The sequence below is a fragment of the Macrotis lagotis genome, chromosome 2, assembly GCF_037893015.1.
Source record: "Macrotis lagotis isolate mMagLag1 chromosome 2, bilby.v1.9.chrom.fasta, whole genome shotgun sequence".
NCBI lineage: Eukaryota > Metazoa > Chordata > Mammalia > Peramelemorphia > Peramelidae > Macrotis > Macrotis lagotis.
In genome coordinates, this window is record NC_133659.1 from 256553121 (window position 1) to 256568739 (window position 15619).

Below are 15619 nucleotides of genomic sequence, written 5' to 3' on the forward strand. Positions count from 1 at the left end.
ACTATCATAGTTAAGTTTCAAAGATCCCAAGTTGAAGAGAAAATATTAGAAGCAACAAGAAAAAAATATTTAAATATCATGGACTTATAATAAGAATTACGCAAGACCTAGTAACTTCTACATTGAAGGGTTACAACCAAGGGAGTTTACTCAGCAAAGTTAAGAATAAATCTGAATGAATAAAAATGGACATTTAATAAACTGACTTTCAGGTTTTTGTGACCCAAAAAAAACCCAGACCTTAAGGGAAAATTTAACATCTAACACTATGCATTATGTGGGCATGTGTGTAAGTATGTATTCATAAAAGTCTTCTAAATTCAGAAAGAAATAAGAGGGTGAGGGGAAAAGATAAGGGTGGAACTTTTAGAGGGATAGAGTAGGAGGGCAAGATAGTAGATTAAAATAAATCCAGAGGAGTAAGAGATAGGATAAATAAGGTGAGAAAGGTAGTGAGAAAAATAGGAAGGAGGAAAATAATTTGGAATATGAATGGTACAAATTTAACCATAAAACAAATGGATAGCAGATTAAAATTTTGAATTCAACAATATGCTATTTCAGGAATACACATGAAGATAAAAAAAGAAAAAGCAGTGACAGTAATCATGATCTCAGACAAAATTAAAGATATACAAAAGTGAAAAATAAAGAAACTATTATATGAAAACAATATTATTCAATATTGTTTCATACTATTTAAAATACCTAGATTAAAAAACATGTCTTTTGTAGGAACATGCTATGCACCTTCAGAAAATCAGATGACAGGTAGAAATAAGGATAGTACAATCTTACATATATGTGTATGAGTGCATATATTTATTTATGTGTATGTTTATAGATATCTGGTGTGTGTGTGTGTGTGTACACATATATATCTCCACACTTATTTGGAAACTTCTTTAGATGGGATTGGGAGAGGAAGGGAAAAAAATAAAGAAGTACATGGCAGAGAACAAAAGAAAACCAAGGAGGAAGCCAAGAAAAGCCAGGTAGCTTTGAAAGCAATATATAGTATTTCTTATATAAGTTTTCTTGAAATGGAAATTTATTGTATTGAATCTTCTATTGTGGTCTGCTGTGAACATAGTAATGTTTGTGGGGTTTTTTTCTTTTCTCATTTTGTATTTAAGTTTAAAATTAAAAAATATCAAAAAGAAAAAAAAGAATGAAAAATGAGGAAAAGACAAGAGATCCTTGATAGCCTTCTTGACAAGGTTGCTATCTGAACAGGGAGGCATACCACCCAGCTCCTCTAGATCTAGTCCAGTAAAACCTTGACCTTTCTACCAGATTGAATGATGTTCAAGAAATCCAATGAGAAACTAGAGTAAGTGGCTTCTTTTACCTCAGGACTGGGCTAGTGAGCTAGCAACCCATGAGCAATAAGAAAGAGTCCTCTCCACCCCCAGCAAGGTAAGCACCAGATAACCAAAGACGGGACCTGGAGAGTGTTCCTCCCTCTGTTTTAGAAGGGAGCAAGAGCAGAGAGTTTTCCTGAGAAAATGCCAGGATTATTATAAAGTCCCAGGATGGGGACAATAGCAGGCCTGATGAAGAGTGATAGGCTACAACCAGCTAAGTGAGGCAGTGCTCAGAGCAGGGCAGCTCAGGTCCCTAATATTGCCCTGAAGACCTAGACTCTTAACTTCATATAGAAGAACCTAACCCTAGGAGGTAGAAGTCAGCTCAAGAATCCAGGGGATTCAGGACAAGACCAAGAAGGGCCAGTGGTCCAACTCAAAACTTCAGGAGAGGATAGAGCCTGACCCTGGCTTAAAGCCCCACTTTGGCCACTAACATTGGATTAAGTCAAAGAAGATACCAACATACATCAAAAACTAATTAATAATGTTTATTCTTCACTCTTGAAGGATATGAGGGCGGTGATGCCATGACAAGCACATGAATTAGATTTCAGTGGGGTGGTAGCCTAGTTCCCTAGGCTAAATCACCAGCCTCACTTTCTCCTCCAGAGTCGTCTGGATCCAGTGGCTAGATATAAATCAGGATGACTGGAGATGGCCCAGGATGCGAGGCAATCAGGGTTAACTGACTTGTCCAAGGTCACAGAGCTAGTAAATGTCTGAGGTTAAATTTGAACTCAGATCCTCCTGACTTTAGGACCAGCACTCTACCCACTATACCACTTAACTGCCCCTTATCAAAAACTATAATAAATCTAACTTTATAGCAACTACAAATATGGATTCCAAAGGGGGGAAATTGAATTTTTCACAAAAACTACCTGAATACCTATAAGAAATAAAGCAAGAAATAAAATATGAAATAAAAGCTCTATGGGAAAGAACTGGACCGAGAATAAATAGCTTAGAAAAGAAATGGTAGATACTCAAAAACTTAGCTGTCCAAACAAAAATCAATGAATCCCTGAGGTGGCAAAAAATATTAGAACAGGGGTCATCTAGATGGTGCAGGGAAAGAAGCACCAACCTTGGAATCAAGAGGACTTGAGATCAAATCTAGCCTCAGACACTTAATATTTACTTAGCTGTGTGACCTTGGGCAAGTCACTTAACCCCATTACCTCACCAAAAAAAAAATCAAGGCAGAATGTAAAATCCTAGAAAATATAAGCTATCTGATATTTAAAACAGCTGGCCTGGAAAATATTTCATGGGGGCAGCTAGATGGCACCTTGGATAGAGCACCGGCCCAGGAGTCAGAAGTACCTGAGTTCAAATCCAGCCTCAGACACTTAATAATTAACTAGCTGTGTGGCCTTGGGCAAGCCACTTAACCCCACTGCCTTGTAAAAACCTTAAAAAAAAAAAAGAATATCTTGAGGACAGAGAACATTGAACAACTACATTGTGTATTGATCATATATGATGGATGCAGCTCCTCTTAGTGGTTCGGAGATCAAGGGCAACCTTGATAGACCTATTATGAACAATGCCAATCACATCCAGAGGAAAAAGAACCACAGAATCTGAATTTATACTATGTTCACTTTTTTAAAATTTCTGTTTTTTCTTCCAATCTCATGTCTTCTTTCTTTTCCCTTAGTCCTAATTCCTCTAATACAAAATGACTAATAATGTAAATACATTAAATATAAATGTACATGTACAACTTTTACCAGACTATTTGCCACCATGGATAGGGAGTAGGAAAAGGAGAGAGGTAGAAAAATGTGTAACTTATAAATTTGCAAAGTGGATGAATGTTGAAAAACTACTAAAGCATGTAATCAGAAAAATAAAATAAAATATCAATAAAAAAAGAATATCTTGAGGACAAAATATGCAATGGTGGAGGATAGCAAATTATTAACTCCTCAAACCTAGGGTCAAGACTGAAGAGGAGAGGAGCAGCTAGGTGGTGCAGTGGATACAGTACCAGCCCTGGAGTCAGGAAGGCCTGAGTTTAAATCTGACCTCAGACACTTAATAATTACCTAGCTGTGTGACCTTGGACAATTCACTTAACCCCTTGCCTTTGGGGAAAAAAAGACTGAAGAGAAAGAAGTGAAGAAAGAACAGGAAATCAGGGGTGAATTATGTACAAGAGATTAATATCAAGACAAACAATAGGTTCAGAAACACTGAATGAGGACCCAGAAGAAACAAAAGGACTAAGATTTAGAGTAACAAATTCTTTCATACTTGAAGTTTTCAGTGTTCTTTACATACATTATCTCATTTAATCTTCACAACTCTGAAAGGCAAATACTATTATTATCCTCTTTTGCAGATAAAGAAGTTAAGGCTCAAAGAGTTGTCCATGTCCTATACTCACAATCCAAAATTCTTTCTACTATGTCTTTCTGCCTTTCAATGTAACATGACTATGGTCATATAACTAGTAAAAGAAATATCCTGGGTTTCCCATCTCCTCATTCAGCTCTAACTATTCTGAAAGGCAGAGATGTGTCACCATTTCCATGTTGCTCCTAGCTGACTGAACCCTTCTGATAAGGTCTTTTAAGACTTATAGATTAAATCTTTCATATAAGAACAATCCACTCTGAATCTGAATGATCAAATTCCACAGATTAAACCAAAACATTTTTATCCTATTCTAAAGAAGCAATTGTGATATGATGAAATGAACACTAATTTGAAAGACAAGATTTGTATATTGTCTGCAACATTTACTGATTAATCAAGTCAGGAAAGTCAGCCCAGTGCTATGGAAGAACACTAGATTTTATTACCCCAAAGAGATAAAAGGAAAAGGGGAAAGACCTATATCTACAAAATATTTATAGCAGCGATGTTTGTGGTAGCAAAGAATTAGAAATTGGGAAATAACTGAATGAGTTGTGATAAATGATTGTGATGGAGTACTATTATAAGAAATTGCAAGGGAAATGGTTTCAGAAAAAGCTTAGTGAGACCTATATGAAAAGTGAAGTGAGAACTGGAAGATCACTGTACACAGGAACAGCAAAATTATAATGATTATTAACTGAAAAGACTTGTCTACTCTGATCAGTGCAATGCCAAAAGATTCATTTTCTTATCTTTAATTTTTGTTTTCTTTAATTTTTTTTAATGATATGACTACTAGATGACACAATGGATAGACTGTATGACCAGTAGTCAGGAAGACTCAGCCTCCTGAGTTCCAATTTGGCCTCAAACACTTAATAGATATGTGACCCTAGGCAAGTCACTTAACACTCTTTGATTCAGTTTCTTAATCCATAAAATGAGCTGAAGAAGAACATGGCACCCCAGTACCTTTGCCAAGGAAAGCCTAAATCAGGTCATGACTGAAAATAAATAACATGGAAGTATTTTTGCATGATTTCAAATGAAATCAAAATTGATATATTGTTAGCCTTCTCAGTGGGTTGGGGAGGGGTGGAAAAGAAGGAGAGAATCTAGAACTCAAAATTTTAAAAGAAGAGAGAAAAAAAGCAACAAACACTAGATTTTCAATTATATGACATGGTTCAAATTCCAACTTTACTACTTACTTAAATAACAACTTTCAGACTTCAGTTCTCTTTTCTGTAAAATAAAGTGTTTAGATTAGATTATCTCTAAGGTTAGATTATCTCTAGCTCTAAATTGACAATCCTATGATCTTTAAAGTGAGCAAAGTGTAAGTTATTATTTTCTTATTCAGCTGATGATTAGAGTCATTTCCATAGAGTTTATGGGGGAAGCTAGGTGGCGTAGTGGATAAAGCCCTGGCCCTGGAGTCAGGAGTACCTGGGTTCAAATCTGGTCTCAGACACTTAATAATTACCTAGCTGTGTGGCCTTGGGCAAGCCACTTAACCCCATTTGCCTTGCAAAAACCTAAGGAAAAAAAACAAACCATAGAGTTTATGAAGACTTTAGAGCTAATAAATGTCTCCACGGGAAGTAAAGTGAAACTAAGCAAAGGACCCAAACAATAGGAATCTTCTAGCTAAGATTCTTATGCCCTGAACAATGGAGAATGACCTGTAAAAGTGGGAAGGCTGAGAACAGTCAGGAAAAAAAAAGATGGAAGTCAACCAGTCAGTTTTCTTCTCCTTATTTAAAATTTTTGTTGATTTCTTTTGTTTTTGTATCACCTTCATTTCTACACTGTTTCCTTTTCTTTTCCCTATCCAGTTGTTATCATTGTCAATTTTTCATTCACATTGTTACATTCATTGTATATATTGTTTTTCTGGTTCTGTTTACTTTACTTTCATCAGTTCATAAAAGTCTTCCCATACTTCTCTTCAATCTTTTACTGAGCTGTTAATCTCACAATGTAGTAATATTCTATTACATCCATGAACTACAATTTGCATAGCCATTCCTCAGTCATCCACTTTGTTTCCAGTTCTTTACCACTTCAAAAAGTTGTGCTATAAATATTTCAGATATGTAAGATCCTCCTTTCTATCTTTAATACCCTTGGATACAGGTTTAGCAATGGAGTCTTAGATTCAACTATATAGAATATTTTGGTCATTTTCTGAGCACAATTTCTAATCACTTTACAGAATGGAACTATTGACAGCCTCACCACCAACAGTGGACCTAGTTGGAGGATTCTTATTTATAATAGTCAACAATGACTATTCCCAATTCTGTCATCTTTGCCAATTTGGTAGATGAGTTATTTGGATTTGCAATATGCTTAATCTTAAAGTACATTTGCATTAAATTTTGATTTACATTATTTTACATTTATAATTTGGAGCAATCTTTCATATGCTCTCTAGTTTACAATTCTTCTATTGGGATTCTTTGACCACTAATCCTTCAGGCAATAACTTTTCTCATATATATCAGATATCAGACCAAGACCAGATAATCGATATAAATTTTTCTTCATTTGATAGCTTCCCTTTTAAACCTTGTTTCATTAATTTTGAACATGCAAAAGTTTTCAGCTCTTTTAAAGGACCCTGCAACACAGTTCTGAACTAGATCATCTAAAAGCTATTTCTAACTGATATTGAAATGTGTCTTGTGATGGGGAAACAGCATTATCTACCTTCCTAATTCCACTGGTAGGCACATTGGATTCCTATGGATAACACAGTAGGGGCAGTGAATTATAGATAGAAATAGAGGGAATATAGCTGGGCGGGGGGGTCACTTATCTAGTTGGTTCATGATTAAGAGGAAAAGATGATTAAGAAACAAGAAAAGACTATTAAGGAATCTCTTATTTTTCCAGGTGCTGCAGAAACTAGGGAAAACAGCAGAAACCAAAGATGAACGCTTTGAACAAGCTGCCCAAAACTTCTACCAGCAGCAGGTGAGTGATGGTTAGGGGAGGAGAAAGACTATGAAGACCCAGTGATCACATATAGCAAGTAAGGATCCTGGATGAAGAAGAACCACTCCTGTTTCTGCATACCTGGGATCATGTCTGCCAAGACTTCCTCTTCTCCAAGGGAAGGAGCTATTGATGACTCCCCATCTTTCTCAGAAACAAGAGGAACTATATGGGATCATAGATTTAATCAACAAGTAACCTGGCCCCCAGGTTAAGTGCCCCCATGTACCAGGTACTCTGTTGGATATTAGGGATTCAAGTACAAAGAATGAAACAATCTTAATTCATGAGGAACTTATTCTAATATTCTTTTACAGACATTGAAACTGAAGTCCAGATGTAGTATATGACTAGTCCAGGGTCATAAAGGTAATGAATGAGTGACACAGTGTAGTCAACATTCCAACCAAGACCCATTCTTGCATTCCAGAGTCAATATTGCTGGGGAGCACAGTGGGTAAGAGCATCAGATTACATTTGGACCTGAAGTTTAACTCTAGTCTCATTCATTTCTTAGTTGTGTGACCCTGGCCAAGTCATTTAACTTCTCTATGCCTTTTCCTCATCTAGATAATGGGGTTAAGAATAACACCTAATTCCCAGAGTTGTTATGAAGATCAAATGAAAGAATATTTGTAAAGTACTCTCCAAACCTTAAAAAGTTAGAGATTTGTTTAGATAATTCTTCTTCTTCTTCTTCTTCTTCTTCTTCTTCTTCTTCTTCTTCTTCTTCTTCTTCTTTCTACTACTGCAGCATGTCCTAGGGCTAGATTCACTATTCTTTTCTCCTAAAGGGATTCCAAGTCTCCCCATCTCCCTGAACCATCCTTCCCAACAACATTCTGTCTGGACTCAAGCAAAATGACTGTGAATGCCAGTTTTTAAACCCCTCTTCCACCTCCCCATACCTTCAGGCTGTCCAAACCTCCAAACAAAGGCCTGCCCAAGCATTCCTTTTCTGGAAATGCTCTTTTTCACAAATTAACAAGCCTTCTTCCCAATTCTGACACCTTTGGAGCCTCACTTCATTTATAGGTGGAAGTAGCAAAGTAATTCAGATCTCATTATGAATGACTTGATAGATATAAGAATAAATACCCCTCCAAAGAAGAGTTATTTACATTTTAAATGAAGTGTTTGTAACAGGATTCATATCAAGTAAGTATTTTACTTAGTACCACTAAGTGGATGTGAAGAAATATTTCTGGTTTCTTACTTATGAGATTAAAGTTTTTTCAACTAATTAAAATCAATTTTCTCTCCCTTTCACTTTCACCTGCTCCCATTGAAAAGGGACAGAGAAAAAGAAAACTCTTTTGACAAATATGTGAGATCAAACAAAACAAATTCTGTCTTTGGCCACGTCCAAAAATTATGTCTCATTTTGTGCCCTGGGGTTCCTTACTTCTCTGTCAGGGCCTAGGTAACATATTTCATCATTAGTGACCTGGAATCATGGTTGGTCATTGTATTGATTAAAGTTTAGTCTTTTACAGATGCTTAACTTTACATGTTGCTTTATTGTAAAAATTGTTCTTCTAGTTCTGCTCTGGATCAGTTCATACAAATCTTCCAGGTTTCTGTACCTATTCCTTCACCATTTCTTAGAATTCCATTACATTTATTTATCATAATTTTTTCAACCATTCTCCAACTGATGAACACTCCCCTCAATTTCCATCGTGCCACCACAAAAAGAATGTGTGTGTATGTATGTATATATATAATATATATATATATATATATATATATATATATATATAATAACTAAGCTATTTTGAACTGGGAAAATGTATCACTCAGTCTTTCTGTGGGTTCTACCCCTTTAAATTTTGGCTAGAGCTATAATTTGTTGGCTTTTGGAGATTTGGGGGAAGGAGTTCCCAGGAAATGCTGCTGCTGCCTTCACACTGCCATCTTGGCTCCATCCCCTTTTGAGAATTTGTGTGTATATATATATATATATATATATATATATATATATATATATATAAAATACACACATATACAAATACACACATTTACAAAACACACGTGTATGTACATTGTAAGTATATGTGTATGTATATGTATGTGTGTGATATGCATTAGAGAGAGATTATACATGCATACATGTGTCCTTTTACTCTTTGATTTCTTTGGGGTAAAGGCCTAGAAGTGGCATTGCTATTTTAAAAGTTAAATAACTTTTGAGGAATAGCTGCAAAATGTTTCCCAGAATGGCTGGACCAATTAACAGCTAGAAGAGGTATATTTCAATCTGATTGAACTTAAATGCTGAAAAACAGCATCATAGTTATAACTACGACAACCACAAATGATAAAAAATCAACATTTTGCCACATATCCCACCCCCATAACATAACAGTAAATCGCAATCAATCACAGATTTGTGGAAAGTATCTGAGCTGAAGTTTGGAACTCCTAACTCCAAATCTCACTATCCCATTTACTACTCTTCAATATCTTTTCATTTTTCCTCAAACTTCCTTCAGCTCTCCTCCCTCAACTTTTTCAGGAGGAAACTTCCTGCTTCATTTTATTGAAAAAGTCAAGACCATTCCCAGAAAGTTACCTCTTCCCCTCTCCTCTTCATCTCACATCACCCATCACTGTCACCTTCTCCACTTTCTCACAGTCTTTCTCCTTACTAAAAAACCCTCCCTATGCACAAAAGATTCCATCCCATCCCATCTTCTCTAGCAGATTATCCCTTCACCTTCCCTACTCTGACACTTTTCTTCAATCTCTTCCTGTCCACTGGCTTCCCTACTGCTTCCCTACTTCCTACAAACATGTCTGTGATCCTCAAAAAACCCTCCTTTGATCCATTTCTTACCCCTCCTCTCTTTAGTGGCTAAACTTGAGAAGGCTGATTACAGTAGGTGTCTCCATTTCTTTTCCTCTCAATTTCTTCTCAACTTTCTACAATCTGACTTCGATTCAACTGAAGCTTTTCTCTACAGTCACTAATGATCTCTTAAGTGCCAAATCTATTGGGTTTTTTTTTTCAGTCCTCATCTTTTTTGTCCTCTCTGCAGTCTTTGACACTATTAATTGCTCTCTTCTCTCTAGGTTTTTGGTTGCTCCTACCTGACTTCTCCTTTTTAATCTCCATTACTGGATCCACATCCAGGTCAGGACCAATAGCCTTGGGTGTTCCTGACTTAAACAACCACTTCTTTTCTCCCTCTACACTATTTCACATAGTGATTTTATCAATTATTACCTTTATCTTGAATGATTTTCAGGTCAGTTTATCCAGCTCTAACTTCTCTGGGTCCTCCAGTTTCATTACTCCAATTGTCTATTGAACATCTTGAATTGGATGTTCTGTAGTAGACATCTTAAATTCAGTATGTCTAAAATTAAGCTCATAATCTTTCCCTCCCTCCCTACTCCCCAAATTTCCCTATTATTGTTGAGGTGATTCCCTAATCACCCAGATTAGGTGTCATTTTCTACTCCTCACTTTCATCGGCTCCTCTCCATCTACCCATATCCAAGCTATTGCCAAGACCTGTTGATTTCCCTTTTGTAATATCTCTTGCATACACACCCTTCTCTCCTCTGATAGCACCACCACTCTGGTGCAGGCCCTTATGTTACGCCTGGACTACTGCAAAAGCCTTGTGGTTGGTCTCTTTACCATAGTTATCTCCCCAGTCCATTCTAGTCTCCATTTAACTATTGAAGTGATCTAGTAGGTCCTACTATGTTATTTCCCTACTCAATCAGTTCCAGTGGTTCCCTATCACTTCCAGGATCGAATATAAAATCTCTGTATGGTGCTCAAAGCCTTTCATAACCATCCCACCATCTTTCCAGTCTTCTTATATCTTATATACCACCATAGACCCTGGAATGCAGTGGCCCTGTCCTGTTCCTAGAACAAGACACTATCTTCCTATACCAGACATTCCTTCTTGGTTGCCCCCCCCACCCAGGTCTGGATTGTGCTGCCTCCTCATCTCCATCTCTTGGCTTCTCTGACTTCCTCAAGTCTAGCTAAAATCCCACCTTCTGCAGAAAACTTTAACTGATCCTTCTTCATTTTAATGTCTTCCCTCTATTGATTATTTCTAATTTATAGCTTGTGTCTATAAAATTGTTTGCATGTTGCCTCTCCCATTGCAATCTCCTTGAAGGCAGAAACAGTCTTGACTTTCTTTGTATTCCTAGGGTTTAGCACTCACTGTCCTTAGGCCCTTAATGAATATAGTGACTGACTGACTCTTCTGGCTGAACAATTTCTCTACCAGAATTTCACTCATTTGAGATTCATACTTACTGTGAAGGTTAAGTCTATTAATCATTCACACTAAAGTCTAAATTGTTTTTTGCTGGCTAAAACTCAGACTCTCAGGAATAGGAAATCTCAAATCTGAGGAATAGGAATTATGAGGTAGGGAAAAAGGAGGAAAAGTCCTGCGGTATCCAGAACACTCAGATATCTGGAATGTTTCTCTCATAATCAGGCCTTATCACTTCAAACTTTCTGCTTTGATTATCTCCCTGTCTCCCTTTGAATGATGGATTTTGAGTCAAAGGATTGCCTGGTTCTGCCACTTATTCTTCTCTAGGCCTCAGCATGCTCATATTGTCAAATGGAAAGATGAAACTAAACCAGGATTTCCTCTTCTAGTATCTCTGAACTTATTTTTAAAAAATATTTTGATAACTATATTTTAGTATAGTTGGTTTCTTTTGTAATCCTACATATTTTATTTTGTACATTTCAAAACATTATTCTGAAAGAGGTCTCTGGGCTTCACAGTTTGCCCTGAAAGTTCCAAGGTTAAAAACTCCAGACCTGGTGAATTTCTAAACTCTAAGGATCTATACAACCAAAAATTTATAATTCTTCTCTAATCTCTTAAGTACTATTTTAATCACAATAGCTATGATAGCTCCCTAATTGCCTAATTACAATCCACAAAATATTCCCTAATAAGTTTCTTAAATGTTTTGTGAGGAGCTATAGTAATTAATTTTCAATATTGCATAGAACAAAAAACTGAAAAAAAAAAGATCAAAATAAAGTCATCAGATAATTCCCATAACTGGAAATTCTAAATTCTAAATTCTAAAATTCTGAAAAATTCTTAAAAGCCCCAATCTAAAGAATAGGCCCTAGTGTGTGTGTGTGTGTGTGTGTGTGTGTGTGTGTGTATAATATATATATATAATATATATATATTAATTATAACAATAGCTTTTGTGGATACATTGGAGAGGATGGGGGTACTGTGTGAAGATTCAGAGAAAGATTAGGCCAGTGCCCATGGGGAATAAGGAATAGGCTTTCCTATATGGAATAGAGTTTAATACAGGCTCTGCCAGGGCAGAAAATAGAACCACTTCTGACCCCAGCAAATGTACAAGTTGTTGCACTTTCAACTCCATCCTAAGAAGTCTTGTCCCTATCCCTCACAGAAGTAGACCTGGAAGTGATGTTGGAAGGCTATTGAAACCAATCCCTTTTATTTTATAGATGAGAAAACTGATCTTAAGAAAGGTTAAATACCTTTAACACATTAATACAAGCTAGTAAGGACCTGAGGCAGGATTTGAGCTCAGATCTTATAAATCCAATGCTCCATCCACTGCTCCCCCAACTGACAACTCTAGTGTTCCCATTACTTCACAGAGCTCTACATTTTCTAAACCCTATTCATTCATCCTTACTTTATGACCTATTTCACTATGTTTCTGTTTTCTGCAAGTGTGACCTATCTCACCCAACAAGTGTCCCCAATCCTACTGGAAGGTCCTCAAGGGCAGAGATCCCAGGGTCCCCAGTTCCTTCTAGGCAACCCCTCTCTATAGTTTATAAAATTGTGTGCATTGAATGGAAGCACTAGCACCAAGCAAGTGTGACTAGCTGGTTGGCTGAAGGCTGGCCCTGTTTATATAAGGGGTGGGACAGGAGCTCTGCTTCTGATGGGTGTGGAGAGCTTGGCAAAGGCTCAGAGATCAGAGATCACAGCATTTTAGAGTTGAGTGGGACTAAACTACAGATTATCTAAACCCAAACTATTCATTTTAAGAGATGAGGAAACAAGCCCAGAATGAGGCAGTGACTGTCTTAGTGTCTTGTCACATAGCTAGTTGGTATCCAACTCCCTCAGCCAAGGTTCTTTCCAAGAAAATCAGATCAGGGAGGCAAAAAGAAAGGAACCTGGAAGTTCCACTTCTAGAAATGAAAAGACTAAGAGATAAGAGGCAAGAAACAAATTGACATCCAGATTTACTCTCCAACTGTACCCATCTCCCTTGAAGACAGACCAAGGTCTTAAAGGGAAGCATAGGGAATTCGGTTGATTCTCAATTGAAGTGATTATGTGATATAACTAATTATCTCTTTTGATAAAGAACCCTGAGACTCTTCCTAGAAGATTCTCAACAGTTTGGGCTGGTCTTTAGAACAGGAGATGTATTAAATTATTTTCTTTTTTATTTTTAATTTGTAGTAATGCCTTTTGTTTTACAAAATATTGCCCATGTTCTGGTGTCTATGGCCATCACCTGGACTTTGAGATATACTTTTTTCAGAAAGCTACACATTCCTACTCTGACTGACATGGCCTTTCCTACCTTGTCCCAAGCCACGTACACTGGGACCCTGACTTTGTACTTGGTTAACAATAAACAGCAATAGCATAACAGTTCATGGTGCTCTGGACACTGGATTTGAAATTGGAAAACCTGGGTTCCATCCAGTTAGTTCCCTTCTCTGCCATTTATCAACTATGTGACTGGGGGCAAGTTACTGTTATCTCTGAATCCTGACTTCCTTGTTTGTACAATGGGATAATAAATAATACCTACTTTACCTACCTTGGTGTGAAGATCAAAGAAGACAATTCCTATGAAGTGCCATTTAAAATGTCAGCTATTATTATTCTCACTCTCCATCAATAATTTTCCCTTACTCTTACCTCTTATAATTTGGGTACCAAAAAAGGTACCGTGGGTGAAGGAAAAGACAAGCCTTGGGTGGGAAAAGTCTACTGGAACAAACTGAATACAGTCAAAGAATCTGAAGTACATTAAGATACAGGAGAGAGGAAGGCCAAGCTGGCCAAGGTTTAGGGGAAGTCTTGAGGTAAGGAGAGGATGGGGGACTGGCTCTATGTGAAGATTCAGAGAAAGATTAGGGCCAAGTGCCCTTGAGGAATAAGGAACAGGTTTTCCTACATTTAATAGACTTTAATACAGCATCACATAAGGGTGGAAGTTGGGTAGGGGCATGGTCAGTGAGGAGGAAGGAAGATCAGCACTAGGAGAGAAGAGTTTCATAGACACAGAGAACTCCAGAACTAGAAAGGACCTTATAAGTTACCCAGTTCAGCTCTCCCACCCTTAATGTACAGATCAAATAGAGGAGAGATAACTCAGTGAGAGTCCTAGTTACACCTTAATTTTGTGGTTGCTATTTGGTTTTTGATCATCTGACTTTTCATTGAGTCCATTTAGGGTTTTTTTGACAAAGGTACTGGAGTGGTTTGTTGATTCCTTCTTCACCTCTTTTTAACAGGGAAGAAACCAAGGAAAACAGGTTAAGGTGATTTGGCTAGATTTGAACTCAGGTCTTCCAGAGTCCAGGCCTAGTGCCCTATCCACTGAACTACCTTTCTACCCTTCCTTAATTTTTAAATGGGTCCAAAAGAAAAATTTCTGGCAGAGGGGGGAGTTAATCTGTGAAATACCCCATGCTTCAAGGATCTGGATCTGTAATTTTAATGATGTGATGTTCCCTCCATTCAGCAGATCACTTATAAAAACCTCCTCTCAAGAAATCATCATCTGTTGTTCTTTCCCCTTTATTAACTCCTAGAAAATGTCATTTACACTTATTGTCTTCATTGCCTTTTCTAGCACTTTACACTCTGACTCTAAACTCATTACTTCAATAAATCTGATCTATCTTAATGGTCAGACCTGAAGGCCCTTTCTAAATTCTCATCCTTCTCACTGCTCTGCTACATTTGACACTGTTCCACCTTCTCCTCTTATATGCTTTCTACTTTTTGGGTTTTTATGAAACTGCTCTACCCCCATTTTTCTTTCATCCATCTGTCCATTTCATCTTCATCTCTTTTTCTGGATCATTATCCATATCACCCCCCTCCTTCCCCTAATTATGAGTTCACCCCATAGGTTCTGTTCTGGGCCCTCTTCTTTTTTCACATGATCTCATAAGGTAATTGTACCAATTATCCAGATTTATATATCTGAGGTCTAGTCCACATCCCAAATTTCCTCTTAGATATTCCAAACTGAGGCCTCAAACTCAAATATCCAAAAGTGAACAAGTGAACACACTATCTTTGCCCCAAAAATCAACATCATTTCTGAACTTCACAGGGTCTGTCAAGGATCCCACCACTTTTTTGACTGCTCAGATTTGCTGCCTTGGAGTCCCCCTCACTCTCCCCTCTCTCCGCCCATATCTGTAGTCATTTTCCAAGCCTTATCATTTTTGCCTTTATAACATCTCTCCCATCTGTTTCCTCTCACATAGACACTCCCCTAGTTCAGGCTGTCACCTCCTCTCTCTTGGACTATTGAAATAATCCTTAAGTGTTCTGTCTTCCTCAAAGTCCTTTTGTCTCCAAATCAGCCCCTATTCAGCTGCCAAAATGATTTTCCAAATTTGCGAGTTTGTCAGTGTCGTTCCTTCACTCAGTAAACTCCACTGGTTCCCAGTTGATTCAAGGATCAAATCGAAACTCTTCCATTTTAAATTTAAAACCCTTTATAACCTGGCTCCTGCCTTTCCAATCTTCTGCCATACAGCTCTTCATCTCATTCCAGGCCTGACTCTCAGTTCAGCTCTAGTACTGCTTTCCATGTGAACCTGTGGAACTTTG

General features: G+C 37.4%; 1 protein-coding gene across 1 annotated transcript in view; it reads left to right on the plus strand.

Annotated features, from left to right (window-relative positions):
* BIN2 (bridging integrator 2) overlaps window positions 1–15619 on the plus strand; it is a 53322-nt gene that overhangs the window by 13005 nt on the left and 24698 nt on the right. The window contains exon 2 of the mRNA XM_074225900.1: window positions 6642–6722. Coding sequence (XP_074082001.1) covers window positions 6642–6722 — 81 coding nt within the window. The remainder of the gene's footprint in view (window positions 1–6641; window positions 6723–15619) is intronic.